This window comes from Gymnogyps californianus, chromosome 1 (assembly GCF_018139145.2).
Source record: "Gymnogyps californianus isolate 813 chromosome 1, ASM1813914v2, whole genome shotgun sequence".
NCBI classification, from domain to species: Eukaryota; Metazoa; Chordata; class Aves; order Accipitriformes; family Cathartidae; genus Gymnogyps; species Gymnogyps californianus.
Window position 1 is genome coordinate 165,955,944 of NC_059471.1, and position 16,775 is coordinate 165,972,718.

The window sequence follows — 16,775 nt, forward strand, 5'->3', positions numbered from 1 at the left end:
TTATCATATTGAAGTCTATGATGGTTAATGTTTTACTAGTAAGAAAAACAGTGCTTAACCAGTTCTCAGAATTATGAATTTTTCGGTCATTCTGCTTTTAAACACTAATAAAACATGGTGAGCAGAACTCTCCTCACTTAGCCACCGCTAGATGGCAGTCCAAGAAGTCACTTGTGGCTTCATTGCTTCGTGGGTACCAGTAGGTCTTGTTTCTTGACTTATGAAGAGTCTCATTAAACTAGAAAATGTCAGGATACAATTGGAGTTTTTATAAATTTTTGATGATTAATTTCATAACATGATTTTAAATCAGGCTTTTTTCATTTTTAATTTAGATAGCTTATCTTTGTTTCTACTGCCTTCTTTATGGCATATTAATTTTTTCCTCTTTAAAGAAATCATATGAACTGCCTGAACATTGTTAGAAGAAAGACTTTTTCCCCCCTTTTAGGTTTAAATAAATTCTAAAGACATATTTTTGTATCTATTGTCCCTTTTATAGAAAATGTTTATCGTATTTGCTGTGCTTCTTCATTATCTGTTAAAATAAAAAGTTTAGAAAATTTTTCTGGTTTTCCTATCATTGCCTAGATAAACAACTCCGCTTTGATATCATCAATTTATTTGTTCAACTTCCTTGCTAACTAGAAAAAAACTCTGATTTTATTCTGTTTAATAAAAGTAGCATATATAGAGGTTTCCTATGTCTCTGGGAATAACCCAAGGTAATCCTTTACAAATGCTTACCTTACCCACTTTCACCAGATGGTAATCAAACAAGATAGTTTATATTAACACTATAGTGTGTGGTAGGTGATCTGGAGTCATTTCTTTTTATATCCTGTTTGGTTATTCAAAAACTTACAGGCAGAATGACTAAGCAGAGAAAAAAGCAATCTATATAAAATCTACTGTAGGAATGGGGTCGCTTTATTTTTGTCACATAGTTAGAGAAAATAGCATAGAAAGCAGATGTCTTTTCGTTCCTCTGGAATCTTAATGTGGTTTGTTCCTTCCACTTATTTTTAAATTTTATTTCTAATAAGAGACTGCAACTCAGGATAGGAACGATGGAGAGTTTTTTAAGGTGTCATCCTGCAATGCCACATACTAGAACATGTTGCAGAATTTGACAATATACTGGACACCAACACAATCACAGCCACTTACCTGAACTGAATTTGGTGTAGAAATGAGGCTTCTCTGGTCAAACTTAGCAGGAAAAGCCCTGAAAAATCATTTGCATCTAAAACATAAGATTCAATATTTCTGCAATATTAACAAAAAAAAAAAATCTATTTACAGACTTCTTGAGTACTTGAAAATACTTTACAACAGCTTTCTTAAAAATTATAAAAAATGTATCATCGCCAGCATTTCATTTCCTATCCAGGAGTAATGTAAGAAATATGGAAAGTTGCAGTCATTGAGAAATTCTTTAAAGCAGTATTGGAGCTATTTGCTTTGACTGGATCCTAAATCCTTCCAAATCACTAACAGCTGGCAACATGTAACTCTCATGGAAAACTGGAAGTTAGGTTTCCAGCTTGGACTTATCTGAAGATATATCTGAGAGTGGTCATGACCTGAATGGTGAGGTTCTTAAACCTTCTTTTGCAATTATCAGAAGCATTTTCAGCTTATGCAACAGGAAAGTATTCTTTCAGTCATAACATTAAGAAGATTTAAAAAGACTCCTTGAAATGGGACATATTTCAACAGGCAAAGACAAGTGTAAGTCACTGCTCTCAGGAAAGCGGAAAAAGGGAGAGTATTTGAAGTAAGTGTAGGGAAAACAATACACCAGAATGAATTCTGGGCACCTTATTCACGAAAACTTTTTCCTATCTGGCTGAATAGCCATCATCCTTAATGTCCTTGTGGCTGCCGCTGGAGTCAAAAGCAAGATTTTTACCTAGCAGCAATTAGTGATTTATAGGCAGTAACATTTTATTTTTTTTCTTCCCCATCTGGTGATAGAAACTTGTATATGGAGCTGTATACATACTGTATGTAGTAGCTGGCTACTAACTGACAAACACTGCCATTAGAGTATCACTGCCATAATCTCCCACTTTGCTGATGCCCCTTCACTTTAAGGACACTTGGAAACTTATGCCAATCAGGAGAACCAACAGAAAGTGAGATTTATGAATAGCAGGAGACTTAGTTATATCAGATACTGTGAGATCTCACGCATAGTACTGTTCCCGAGATCCATCAGAAATAGGCCTGCCAGAAGAATCTGAGACTGAAGCACTGGAGGTGAAGGAACTGGCTGAAGTTAACTGAAGCCGCACATACTTAAAACAGGATGAGGCAGAGCTGTAACTCAAACATGTCCTAAGCATGATGTATGTTTTCACTACAGCCATCCTAACAGGGTAATCTTCCCTGTAAGAAATATGGAGTGATATTAAAGAAGAGACGGAAGTAGAAAAAAGAGACAAAGAGGATTTTTATGAAAGGAAGGTTAAAAATTGTGGCAAGAGAGAAATGCACAATAAATGAAGACATGCTGAATACTACATCAGGTGGTATGAGTGTTTAAGATACCATGAAGACATGTACACACAATGTACATTAGATCAGGTAAGTTACAAAATGTACCAAAAGATTCAAAATAACTGGAAAAGATGGTTTGATGTAAAAACAATCCTACCTGAAACAAAAGAAATTGACTTGGCTTCTACAGCAAATCTGAATTGTCATTTCCTTGCTAAAATGGTGGTAGTGGGGAAACAAACTGCATCATAAAAAAGGTATTAGGCTAATGCAGGGTAGTGTCTTCACTGGGATATTGCTCAGAGAACCAATAGTTTGATGAAATGCTAACATGAAAATAAAACTGGGCAGTTCCATATTTTGCTGTTTCATTTTTAAAAATGTTTTATGGTATCTTCACCATAAAAAGGAATGACATGATAAAATAGTAGTGTCACAGAAGCTCACTAATTTGCTATTACAAAGCCTATTTTCAAGAAACTATAGGGCTTGGCAGGTTCAGAGGTATGAAAGGAGAAACAAACATAAGGAAAAATTAATCACAGCGGTTATCAGATTTATGTGACTTAAGAATTTTCCTATTTGAATTATTCATCCTACTTTAGATAGTCACCCTGCTTTAATACAGTTTCATACACTCTTCTTACACTGCATCTCTTTATTGGAGGGGGATCTTTTTAGCTCCAATTTGTGGTATACTTAATTATTTGATTAAAGATTACTTTGCATTAATTATTGCATATTTTTCTAGGATGATGCCAGCCTATTTGCATCTCTGTAGCAGAGTATGTCTCTGTACTTTCTATCCTCTTAATAGAATATGGAAATAGAACATCTATCATGAATAGCTGTACCAGTTTTCTTCCTATGGAAAAGAATCCAAAGATTAATTCCTAAATGTGTCTTGCTGAATCAGCTCCAGTTCGAAGAGTGTCATGGATAAGCTGGTATTCCTGTAATCCTCTCTGCTACCTTTGCTGCTGATGCTCTGGTGTAGGTCAATATGCTATGGTGTTCTTTAAACATTTATCTTACATTTAATATTTTTTGTGTATGCTTCTGCCTCTGAACTCTTAGCTTTAACTTAGCTACTGAATTAAAATCAGTAGGGCTTTTTGCCTGGGGTCGATAGTCACCTTCAGTTCAGATAAATCATGAGCGTAAATCAAATGAATTGGCTGGTTTAGCCATAGACTTTACCAATTATTATTTTTGACCAAAATCTATTGTATTGTCTGAAGGCTGAAAATGAGAGAGTTGTCACATTGGCAAACAAATTACTCATGCTAATATTTTCCTCTGTAATCCAGTTACACAAGAGATAAATGAGATTTAGAAATTCACTGCATAACCACGTCCTCTCGTGCAAAAAGCAGTAACTTTCTTCCCTAGGCAGTACAGGACTAGCTTTCAAATTTGAATAAACACTCTATAATGTTGTTTTGTGGGGCTTGGGGAAGTAATTAAGAATGAAGAATCTTTTTACTGTTGGGCTGAGTAAAATATGTCAGGGGCCCTAATCTTGTGCTGGGAGCAAAGTATCAGCTTCACAAAATCACTCTCTCTTACAAATTTGGTATTAATTATTCCTCTTGGCAGACAGCAGAATTACCCTTAACATCAGAATCACTGTGTGGTTGTATATGTACTGTACAAAAACATAGTAAGCAGTACTCTGTGTATTTAAATTTACATATGGAGACTACATTACACTACACTTACACAAGGCAGTATCCTGAGTCAAGATAGATTAGCAAGATGATAAGCAAAGCTTGCTTACCTATTGCTTGTGCTGTGTTACTATCAGTGTGCACACATAGGTAGCAGTCCCCATGCTTAAAGGTGATTTATCAGAGTAAGAGCACATGCAACCAAGTGTAATATAAAGCAATGCTAAGCCTATTCTAAATTAAAATGTTTGAATGAAAAAATACATCAATGTGTTTTAAGCTTGTCCCTTGACAATTTCATTGTGTTTCCCTAGTTCTTGTTTAGGAAAAAATAATGGATAATGGTTTTATATTTACCTTTTCCATACCACTTATGATTTTATATGCTTCTATTATATCTGCCTATGGTTATCATTTTTTTAAAGCTGAAGTGGCCTAGTCTGTTCAGGATATAAGAAGGCTGTACTATCCATCTGATTATACCTCTTCTCCTTTGCTGTATCTTGCTTAGTTCTGATGTAATCTTTTTGAGACAGGACAAACCAATGGTTTTATACATTGACATAATGATGGTCATTTCCTTTCATAATAATTCCCAATGATTTTGTCATTTTGATTACCATATAGCATTAAATGGACATTTTCATAGAAATATCCCAAATAACTTGATATTACGGAGATGTAACAGCAGTTTTGGAATTATAAAAGGGGAATCCAAAATCTCCCTCCTATGTTGCAACAGAGAAATTATTACTTTCTTTTGTCAATGTTGAATTCCACCTCCTATTTTACTATCTACTAGAGCAATGCCATGATGTACTCTTTCATACTCAGTTTTAGTTCAAGCTATTCTGAAACCTGTTGTTTCGTTAGCAAATTTTGTTACTTCACTTCATATTCTCTTCAGAGACTCTTTATGTGTTTGCTGGACAGTGCAGGTCCTAGGAGAGACCTCTACACAGCTGTCCTGACAACCTCTCACCACTGTGAAAACTGGCCATTCTTCCATTTTACTTTCCCTCCTTTAACCAATTGTCCATTCACAACAGAATCGTCCCTCTTACTCAGTAACAGTTTAGTTTCTTTAAAAGTATTCCGTAAGGACCTTGTCAAAAGCTTTTTGGAAAGCTAAATACAATCTATTGATTGAATTGCCATTTTCCATATGCTCTTTGACTCCTTCAAAGAACTCTAATGGCTATACGAGACATGACTTGCTTCTCCAAAAGCTGTACTGAATCTTCACTATTGTATGTAGCCAGATGTCTGCCAATTTGCCAGGGATGGAAATCAGGCTCAGTAGTTCTCCAAATCCCCCTTCAAGCCCTTAAAAGTTATGAGCATCACATTTGCTACCTTCCACTCATCCAGTACCAAGGCCAATTGAAACAGTAGCTTGCATCTCACCATTTTAATTTCCTGAGTGTTAGATTTGAGGTTCCTTCAGACTCTTTGGGGAATTTAATCTCATCCAGGCAATTTGTTTTACTTTATTGATTTGTTTCAAAAAAAGCTTTTCTTATGGGACTGTAACTTGAGTTAACCCCTTGGACTTGACCTGTAAAGAAGGGCCCTGGTAGTTGAAATGACAACCACTTTTTCACCACAAATAGTTACGTTCACTCAAGAAGAACTGGCCAGACCCAAGAATCAAGTGCAAAGTTAGCTAGCTGCATCATTTGTGTTAAGAATAACGATCAAAATTAGACATTGTAAAGATTGGTACATTGCAGCTAGTAAAAGAATCAGTGGAAGATTGTTCTTCATTGTATATTCGACAGCGCTGTATCCATTTGGTTTTTGAGGAAAAAAAACAGTGCTATGTCCATTTGGTTCCATGTTAATTCCCACTGCAACATTAATCATAAATATTTCTTTGTCATGTATTTCTCCTTTCAGATGTCTTCCTATTATTCCCAGTTGTATCAACCTCTTACCGCCCAGCTCTCAGTCTGAGATTTATACCTTTTAAATACATACAGACAGTTCCGAGCCGTCCCAGATCATTACCTAAATATATTCTATTTTCTTCTGTGTGCACAATTCATTTCCAGTAACCACTCTCTCTTTTGGACCCAATGAGGTCTGAAGCTATGGGTTGCAGAGCAGCACAGTTGGAATTTCCAATACATTCTGCCTTATTGGTCATCATAATATGTATCCACAAGCATAAACATACCTGAAGGATGTATGATGCACAAGTGTTTGCTCAATCATTTCTGTTAATCCTGAGGAGTGATTTACCACTATATATTCCTATATAATAGTTGCTACAGTAGATACACAAACAGAATGGAAACCATTCTGAATACCTCTAGCTATGCTATTGCCTTATAGTGCCCCAGTTCCCCTGTGGTGGCATTCCTGTATGCTACTGTTCAAGAGCCAAGGATAACGTTTGTGCACAATTTTAACAGCTGTCTGTACTTTCAGTTGCAGTCCCTCATCACTAGCTTGTTTCAGCTGAGATTTCTTTATGATCCTTCTTTCAGGCAGTCAAAATCTCATGTGTAGGTAATGTTGTACGCATCTTAAAAGAAAGACAAGAAGGTGAAAATATTTTAAAGTCCAAAAGAGGTTGTGATGTATCAAAGGTAGAAACAAGTTATTTTTATTGCAACAAGCTGTGCATTGAGCAGTACAGGCAAAGCTTTAATACTGTATTGTATCTGTCAGCACACACTGAATTGGGGCATCTAAGCAGCATGCTGCTCTTACCAACTTGGATTCACATTTGATTCTGCATTTCTCTCTAATGCATGAAAAATAGTCTTAGGCATATTTTGATAGCAAACTGATGTAAACCTATGACAGAGCAGAAGGATTGGATGAATAATTATACTGCTAATCCCATCTGCTGTCACAAGAAATACATGTAAAGAAATGTATAGATATACCAGTTAATCTTAGCATCTGCCATCAGAGCAAAATTGCAATTGCACTGGAAATGGCACAGCGGACAGATTTGACTTACTGTCAGTACCATCCTGTCACCGTTTTCTGGAGGCTCAGCTCTCCAGCGCAGACACAACCTGCAGCCTGTATGTACCTGAGACTTTAGAGCAGCGGGACATTAGAGCCCTCTGGGGAAGGCAGCACGCTTCCCATGGCATGTTCGGATGACTCTGTAGGTCAGTGTCTGGGTGACAGAATAACAGTTTAATTTCTTGCTCTTCTTCAGTGTGTTTGGAGCCCCATGAGAATGATGTAGTGGGGTCAGTCAGTGCAAATGCTGAGACAGCGTCTTGCTGCTGTGCAACATCACTAAGGGACCGTTTCCTTGCATGTTCCTTTCCATTACAAATTTACACCATGACAACATGCCTGAAAGCAAGTATTTACAGAAAACGTGATCTAGTCAGAATTGTATAGTCAAAGATAGGATTGTTGTGGGTAAGTTATCAAAAATGGCTTTTTCCTTACACATTACTTCAGCTTCTACTTAATCTGATGAGTCCAAGCATTCATGCGCTTTTGAAACCATAGCACTCTGTGTTTTTATATTCCTCATGAGTTACATTTAGTACCTTCAGTTTCTATCATTTTCTTTTACAGTGGAGGAGGATGTACGTCCTTTTGCATATTTCAGTGGTGAGAGCTAAAGTAAGCAGCATGTGAGTTTTATCGTGTGTCCCAGTTACCTAGAGGACCCATCCACTGTGTCCCTCTACCTTCTGAGCCTATCACGGAGGAAGGCCTTCAGAGGAAGGCTGATGTGCATCTGGGTTTCCCTCTGACAGGGAACCAGGACATGATGGGCATTCACACCTGGCCTCAAGAGCTCAGACATGCTCCTGGGACCTCCACTTTGGACTTAGCCTCTGAGCCTGATGTTTAGATATCTCCTACATGAGCAGTGCAAACACAAAGCTAGTCATGGTTGTTTGAAGTTCTGTGTCTTTTTTACACTATGTATATACTGTAAAGAGCAAAAGACAATATCAAGCCTGAAAAACTCTTGCCACCTAGGTGCATGAGAAATAGCACTTTCTCTTGGGCACTTTGCAGCTTTTGTCCCGGACTTACCATGGTGTACAAAAATGAGATAACAATTAGCCCTATTTAATGCTAATTTATTTTCTACTGACAAATCGAGCTGATGGTTTATTCCAGCATTTTGAGCTCTCTCTCAGAATATCCCTCAGAATTCATAATAGGGGTCCTAGACCTTCCTTCTATCTTTACATGAGAGAATTGATAATAGACAGTCCTGAAATATGATGTTAATATGTTTGCTATTCTGCACAACTGTTTTTAGTATCACAGATTTGTTTTTTTTCGATACTTGCAACTCAGTTTTTCACATCCCTTCCGTGCTCCTGCTTGAAAATAGAGAGGGGAAAGTCACAGAATGTTAGAAAGCACCCATTTAATTTGCCTTTAAGTATGGGAGGTTGCAGGAGGAGGAAATAAAGAAGTTGTCACCCTCAAATGAGAACAAAGCCAAGTGATAGTTGCATTCTAAAAACATTAAGGAAAGTCCCTGCTTATTACAGTCAATCCCAGTCCTTTCAAATGACAAACCAGTTAAAGAATTTCTAGGTAGGCTAACTGCTTTCTCTGGTATTTTAGAAAATGGAAGAAAACAGAAGGTAAGGCATATGTTGTGTTAAGAGAAATTTTGAGACTGAAGGTGTGATGCCACTTAGACACTGACAGCTGCAGTGGTCATAACTTAAAGTGTCTTCGCAAATACTAAAATCATAGAATCAAAATTCTGCCGTGGTATGGAACAGCACTGCTCAAAAAGCATACAATGTTTTGAAAGATCTCTTGGCTGTTTTACAAATTATTTTTCTCATCTGTAACTGCTGCAAATTATAAAGCTATGTTTCTACTTTCTATGTCTAGTTAACGTATTTATTGTACATATAATTTTTAACAGTCCACAGTGTTGTCCTGATATTACCAGGAACAAAGAATGTAAGGCATTTAAAAACACGAAGGAGTCAGCATTTAAAAACACGAAGGAGTCGGCATTTAAAAACACGAAGGAGTCCACCTGATCTGATAGGTTTGACCATTTACATTCAACTCAGTCTCGGTACGTTTTTTTTTCTTACTACAGTCCACTACTGATTTCATCTCTGGAAACAGACCAACCCATGTTCTGAATTCTTCGCTTCAGTAGCCCTTAGAATCTATCCCTGTTTAACCCTTCCATTAAACAGTGCTGCCTAAATTCCTTTTTACTTTTCAAATTGATAGAATAACTGTTTTTCTGCTCTATTTGCTAATGAAACTAAATCCTCTGTTTGGCCTTCGCAGTTTTGTTGGGCACTAGGCTGATGGGTTTACTGGGATATGTTTTGAGCCTCGCTGCATTCATAAAATCTTCCTGAATTTGCTGGCTACTGCATGCATCTGCTCCATTGATATTTCTATCCCAATTCTCCATACTGTTCTTCAACAGCTTTCTCGATGATCCTTTCAATTAGAGCACAGTCTTGAGATTTTATTTTCCCAAGAAGAATTATATAACGTTTATACTGAGTCATATTTGCCATCTGCTGATCCAACCACATAAACAATACAAATTCTTAAAAACCTGAGTTTTCCTTAGTATCTGCTTCTAATCTAGTTTTTCACAAATGCGCAGGTTTATGCACATACCCCTGCCTTACGATTAGCTCTTCACAGAATACTGGCACCTCTTCAGAGGCTCTCAGCAAACTTGAAGAAATCTATTCATGCAGAGCATGCAGAGGATACATGTGAGAAGGTATTTATCAGGCAACGCATGTGATCGCATACAAAATCAAATGCAAGACAGAAATAAAGGGAAATCATGGCTACCTTAACAGAGGACGTATAACAGAAGGGTATTCTTAATTTATGGCTAACTTCTTTGGAACTAGTTAATGCTCAAGTCGCTGGTAACAAGATACATAAGTTTTTACTCCAGCTTTAAATTACTGTTTTCCACTGTCACTCTGCTGTGACTGAGGACTTAAACTGTAAATCCTAATTCATGCGATTACACATTTATTTATTTAAACTATAATGAAACACTTGTGATGACAGAATCAGACCTTAAAATTGCTATTTATATCACACTCTTTCAGTCAGAAAGGCCGTAGTTATAGAGTCTCTCCACCTAATAATTTTATGCCAGTGCTCAATTCCGTGTCCTGTTGACATTGGAGAAGACATCATTTCACATCCTGAAAATGCCAAACTATGTAAATTACATTTTCTAGCTAAAAAATAGATATTGTTTTGTTGCTGTGGACAACTATATTGGAAAAATAGGTCTCCATGATGATAATTTTTTTCCTTTGTAAGAGAAAATCTGACCCCAGAAAGAAATTTCTATTAAGAGATTAAAATTGTTTAATTAGCTAATAAAAATATGAAAACACCTGTAAAACTGTTACTGACAGGGACTAAAACCAATCATTTGTGAAATCAACAAGGATCTTCCCATTGACTTGAATGTACCATAGGTCTGGAGTAATTAACACTCTCTCTGAAAACGTAACATTAATATCCTGCCTACCACAATGTTATTTTGCCATTGCTGTGCTTTACATCTTGTGAGCACAGTTCATGGGAGAATGCCACTGATCTCGGTGGGGGAACGGTAAGGGGTCTTAACTTATTTGCGTGTTCTACCTGTGGTTCTACCTACAGAAATTACTAAACTAAAACAGGAACATAGGGCTGTAATTTGGCTTTTCACATATGCACAGTATCAAATGGTGCATTGAACAAGGGTGTACCTGTGAGTTGGCCAGCACTGAGTATTTTCAGCATATCGTGTAAGAATCCGAAAGCTGTAAGGAATGATTAATTTTGGTGCCTGGAAGTGTCATACAATTCAAAAGGTTACATGTTTGAAACCCCGTAACAGAACCGAGAGTACCAGAAGGGATGACTGGGTATGACACCAAATACATTCAGTTATACCTCTCATCCTTTGAAACATTAAAAAGCCATGATCCTGGCATCTGATGGGAGCCAGCAGTCCCGCCTGCCTGATTCGCCGAGCCAGCAACTCAGTTTTGTTCCTGACCTCAGTGGGGCCCGGATTTTCCTTTTCGCCTACACCGGTTTGCTCAACGAAGCAGGTTCCTCTCTGTGCTGGAGTGTCCTGCCATGTCCCCGGATGGGGTCAAATCCCCGTCGGGGGGGGGGATCTCCTCGCATACACACGCATAATGCCACGGTCCCCTCAACGCCACCCCACCCGCACCTGCGAGCTAATTCGCCTCAGGGCGGGTGTGCCTCAGCACCCACCTGCCCGCGCCCCTCAGGAACCCGCCCTCCGCTCCCGGAGCTCCCCTCCCTCCGCGGGGCAGCGCAGCCTCGCCCCCTGCCGCACCCTGGGGCGCGCGCGCGGCCTCCTCAGCGGCGGGAGGACGCCCCCCCCGCCCCGTCCTCCGCCGCCCTCGCTCCGGTACCCAGGTCCCTCCCTTCCCCTTCCGCAGCCCGAGGAGGCGCCACCTCCGCGGCGCTGCCCCGGAGCACCTGCGGGCAGCCGGCCCCGCTGGCGCGGCCGCCCCGCAGAGCGCTCCCGCCGCCGGGGGCGAGGGCGATGGCGATGCACCTGGCGGGGCGGGCGGGCGGGCGCCGCTCCCCGCGCGCGCGCCCCTAGTCCGCAGCAACCGCCGGCGCGCGGCACCGCAGCGAAGCGCGAGGCGCTGCCGTTGGCGAGGGGCGGGGCAGGGCGGCGCGGGCTGGGAGGGCGGAGGAGGCACGGAGCCCTCGGCGGCGGCGGAGGGCTGGGGCAGGCGGAGGGGGGCACCGAGCCCGGGCAGCCACTGAGAGCGCGCCAGCCGCGTCTCCCCAGCAACGGGCCTGGCAAGTCAGGGCTGCGCCGCCTCCTTCCGTCCCTCCCTTCTTCCGTCAGTCCGTGAGGGTCGTTATCCCCCTCAGCCCGGCCGGCCACGGGCACGGCGGCTGAGGCTGCCTGCTCCACCCGCCCTGTCCTCCGGGCCGGGGCTCGGGGTGTGTGCATGGGAGTGGGGGGGGAGGTTCTTTATTGGCCTCGTCCTCCCCCCCCCCCCCCCTTCTTCCACACTCCACCCAGAAATGATCCAGTGAAACTAGGAGGAGGTGATTCTCCTCCTCCCTCCTGCTGCTGCTCCTGCTGGTCTGGAAGGGACTGCAGGAATCTCCGCTCTGCTCTGCTCTGAGGCAGGGTCTGGGGAGGGGAGATCGTTCTGTGGAGAGAGGGGGCCGCTGTGGCCCGGGGTGTAGCTCTCTTAGTGCGCGGCAGGGTGCGTGGGGGGCTGCTTGGTTCCTGACCATGGGGAAAGACCAGGAACTGCTGGAAGCTGCTCGCACTGGGAATGTGGCTCTGGTGGAGAAACTCCTCTCTGGGAGGAAAGGAGGGATCCTGGGCAGTGGATCTGGAGCTATTCCCTTATCCAGCTTACTGAGGTAGGGACATCGTTCCCCATCAGATGCTGGGGATATTAACCTCTTCTTCCCTATCATCATCATCGCCCCTCTCATCTTCATTTCCATTCCTGCATCCTTCATAGTAACAATAAATGGTTCACTCTCTCGCCAAGTACAAATGTGCCTGTGTTTAAAGTCACAGGCAGTCATTTTATTAATATAGTGATACCGAATTTCTTGCCTTCAATGCGTCAGTAAGGTACTTGTTCAATTCTGTTAACTAGCTGTGATGCAGAACTTATATTTTTTTTGCTGGGCTAATATGCATAATATATTAATTATTCACCCTTTGATATTTCACCTTCAAATTACTACTTTTAATCACAGATGGAAGCGTTAATCACAGACAAGGCATTGTATTGTGGAATTCTGTGTAAAAAGCCATAGCTTCACCCCATACCCTCTCCCATAGTTGCTACCCTCACTTGCAGAAGAAATTAGGCATGCCGTAGTAATGAGCCTACAAAACAAAGAAAGGGAATCTTTTTTATGAGCGATCATCGAGGCAGAGGAGGTGTAAAACTTATGGAGCAGGTTAGGTAAGAGCAGCATTACTTTCAAGGTACCTGGATTTAGTGGAGTGAAACTGGGTTACTGGCCATGTTGGGTGAAAGGACTTAACTTCAGTCATTAGTCATATCTCAGGCAATCTACAGGATGGCTTTGATGTTAAGTTTCATCATGCTCTTAAGTAAGAGCATTATCACAAGCATTTACGACATTTGACAGTATTCAAATGAGAAGGTCTGCAGCACACAGTCCCTTGCTAGCGTTCAATACTACACTAGGCATAGCAAAAGAAGACAGAATGAACTGAAACACTGTTGACCTAGAACTTGAATAAATTGGGTTTTTGTTTTGTTTTGGGTTTTTTTTCTGGAAAGAAAGAAAAGGCCTAGAGAAATGGAAATTGTTTAAATGAAAATATATTTGTGATTCTATTGCCAGTACCTCCTTGTCAATATATTTATTTCAGTGTTTCCTGTCAGAAGAAATTTAGTGTAACTGTCCAAATGATACCTGTTTAAACTCTATTATAAAGTCTTGCTATTTTAAAGCTGGTTTTAGTGCTGTAAACAACAACAGTTCAGATATTCATAGTTTACCAAAGTTCTGTGGTGCCCCGGTTAAATTAGTTATTGCACTATTGTTGAGTTGACCAAAATCAAAACACACCATGTGATTGCTTTTTGTACTGTACTTGAATAGGCTGCTTAGCAAGGAGCATGCCAGATAATAGGTTGAATTTAAAATATGAGTCTTCTTAAAATGTGATACCCATTTTTTGTAAGTACAGAAGTAAGTTCACTTCAGTGCAATGACTAGCCATTTATAATCCAGTTCTACTGCATGATTTGTGTAGTGACTTTCTTCAGGGCTAGTGCCGGTGCTATGTTCTTGCACTCTTACTTTCATGTTGTATATCATAAGTTCTGTATATCCAGAGGGAGTGTATTTGCTTGTGTTTTTCTTTTTTATTAAACAGCAGTGTTTTACTTTGTGTATACGGAACACATTAACCATGTGTTTTGTATATACAGATGGGTCATGACAGTCATTGTTTGTTACTCAGAATTTAAGTATTTTAGGTTGTAAACTCAACTGTAGTCTTTTTGTTCTTCAAGTGCACTTAGCTTAAAGAGAAGTAAAAGTAAAACATGTACTGTTTTATTTATGATATTTCTTACTAATGGTATAAAGAATGTCTATGGCTTCTGTAAACATAACTTCAAAAATTAAAAGTAAAAATTTAGCATACAGCTGTTAAATATTTCTAATTTTAAAGAAGTTGTTTGAATACATTTAAAAAGAATTCAGTAATGGATTGATGCATAAACATTCACAGTCTAACACACTGTTGAACATAATGCTTTCTAGAGGGAATCTTAATAATTTCATTGACTTCACCAGGAATGCTCAAAGTAGAAGCTACTATGCATTATAGAAAGTGTTTTCAAGAAAGAATTATATGTGCTAGGTATTTTAACATACCTTTTTTGGGAGATGTTGCATGATCTAACTGATGCCAGTAATTATGGATTAAGTCCAGAATGACATGCCAGCTAAGGCTGGATCTATCTTGGTACAGAACACATGGAAACAAAAGAAGCTACTGAAGGGGAGTCATTCTAGCATCTTGATCCTGTTTAGGAAATCAACACTTACTGAAAATAGCAAAGTTGTAGAAGAGCCATAATTGTACAGTATAAAAGTTTGAATTTGAGGTTGGGGGATCTGAAGATTTTTTTAATAGAAAACCAATTGAAGTAGCTTACTAGTAGAGCTATACTAGTATTGTTTGCATACAGTTTATTAGACTAAAAACTGCTTTTGAAAGTTAAAATAAAGAGAAAGCAATAGAAAAAATATAGGGACATATTTTTCTTCTTTTTATAGAATCTTTAGGAGACATTGTGTTTGACAGTAACTCCTGGTGTTTCATTGATCATAATTATTGCTTGATTCCTCAAATGGTGCCCCAGAACTGTACCTGTCCCATTGTAGTGAGAAAGGTCCATGTTGCTCTTTCTTTCTCCTTTTGCCAATGCTGTTCCTAGCATTAAGTTGGAAAAGTCCAAGTCTTTCAGCATACAAAGGGACTAATACTGTGCCTGATATTGGTCTCAGTAGCAGTACACTTTCCCTTTGGATTTCTTCTAAGTGCTGGAGACAACTCAGTTTCTGTGGCTGAACTTTCCATGGCTTGATGCCTTTTTTTATGGAAATTTGCTTTGCAGTAATTATGTACCTTGTGAATGAAATTTAGTATTCATGAATTGACAAATACACATCGATTGTTATCTGAACCAAGGAACAAACTGTCTGAGCTCTGATCTCCTATTTACATTTTTTAAACATTTTTTTTCTGACTCTTCGTGTACTTTATGGTACTTGGGGGAAAAATAGGGCAAGCTTTTGTATGGTTGTTTTATAGCTGAACCTATTTATTGATGTTAATTGCAGAGTAAATGATCTAATTTTTAAAAGGCTGACTTCTAACTTACAAGTCATTATATTAAATTATGACAACAGTTCAGGAAAACATCACTGTTCCGGAAGGCTATTTAAGCACACATATAAATATATGAATGAATTCCTGTGAGGATTTAAACACATGCTTAAAGCAGAGTATTTGCAAAGTGCATAAAAATGATATATGCTTAATTAAGAGGTCATATGCACCCAGATATCTGTAATAGATACTGTGTAAGACCCCATGCCCAAATTGATTTATCTAAAGGAATGACAACAAATCAGTGATGTTGACTGCGTGGACCGTATAACTTGTTTCAGTTCAGGAGAAGCATTGAAAGGCTCTAGGTCAGTTTGTGGCCTCCTACCTCAATCTCTGTACTTTGCTCTGGTGTATAAAGATTGTAGGTGAATATACTGAGGGTGAATTCCTCAGATGCAAAAGTTAGCATAAGGCATTGCAACATACTAGACCAAGTATAATCCTCAGTAAACACCTGGCACAGAGTAATTTAGTTGCTTAAATCTGGGTATTTATTGGCATTTTAGATGTCCATGAGTTTCTGAGGCATCTGCATGGGCTGATGGACTTTAACAAAGAACCATGACCTGTGGAGATACATCTAAATTCCAGGTGGGATACACTAGGACATCTAAAGCTGTGTTACACGTGTGTAGGCTACAGTCTCCAACGCAAAATGTTAGTGCAGGGCTGGGATCTGTTCTTTTACTATGAAACAAGGATATTTTGAGACACCTCAGAAAACATTCAGAATTTAGAAGACCAAAGTGTAAGGGAAGTTTCTTTTCTCTGTTTCTTCTGGGATTCCACTTCCTGGAATTGTCATACATTAGTATATTAACTATGTTTCATATAAAAAAAAATTATGGTTTTTAGGTGTGTAATAGATTGCAAAGAGAATTTTCACAGATTTTTTAATTATTTCACTGGCTTTTATATTATTCCAGTATAAACATGAAAACTTGATAGTGAAATCCCACAGTCCCTCTAACAGAATGTATAATTCAATTCCTGTATCCCAAATCCTTAAATGTACATTAATGATTTAACACATAAAAAGAGTAAAGTGTTTCTAACAAAACCGGTATTTTTAATTTGCTTAATTTGATTATCTGCATATACAGAACATGTTTTTATTGACCAACCGGTTTTTCATTATTGGGTAGAGACAGGTTTCATTTCTTTCAAAGTGTTTTAGA

General features: G+C 39.4%; 1 protein-coding gene across 7 annotated transcripts in view; it reads left to right on the forward strand.

Moving 5' to 3' along the window:
• The first annotated feature begins 12,426 nt into the window (after positions 1-12,426).
• The window catches only part of ANKS1B (ankyrin repeat and sterile alpha motif domain containing 1B), a 450,932-nt gene continuing 446,583 nt past the window's right edge, over positions 12,427-16,775 (forward strand). For all 7 annotated transcript variants that reach the window (XM_050896179.1, XM_050896188.1, XM_050896196.1 and 4 more), the window contains exon 1: positions 12,427-12,560. In XM_050896179.1, coding sequence (XP_050752136.1) covers positions 12,427-12,560 — 134 coding nt within the window. The remainder of the gene's footprint in view (positions 12,561-16,775) is intronic.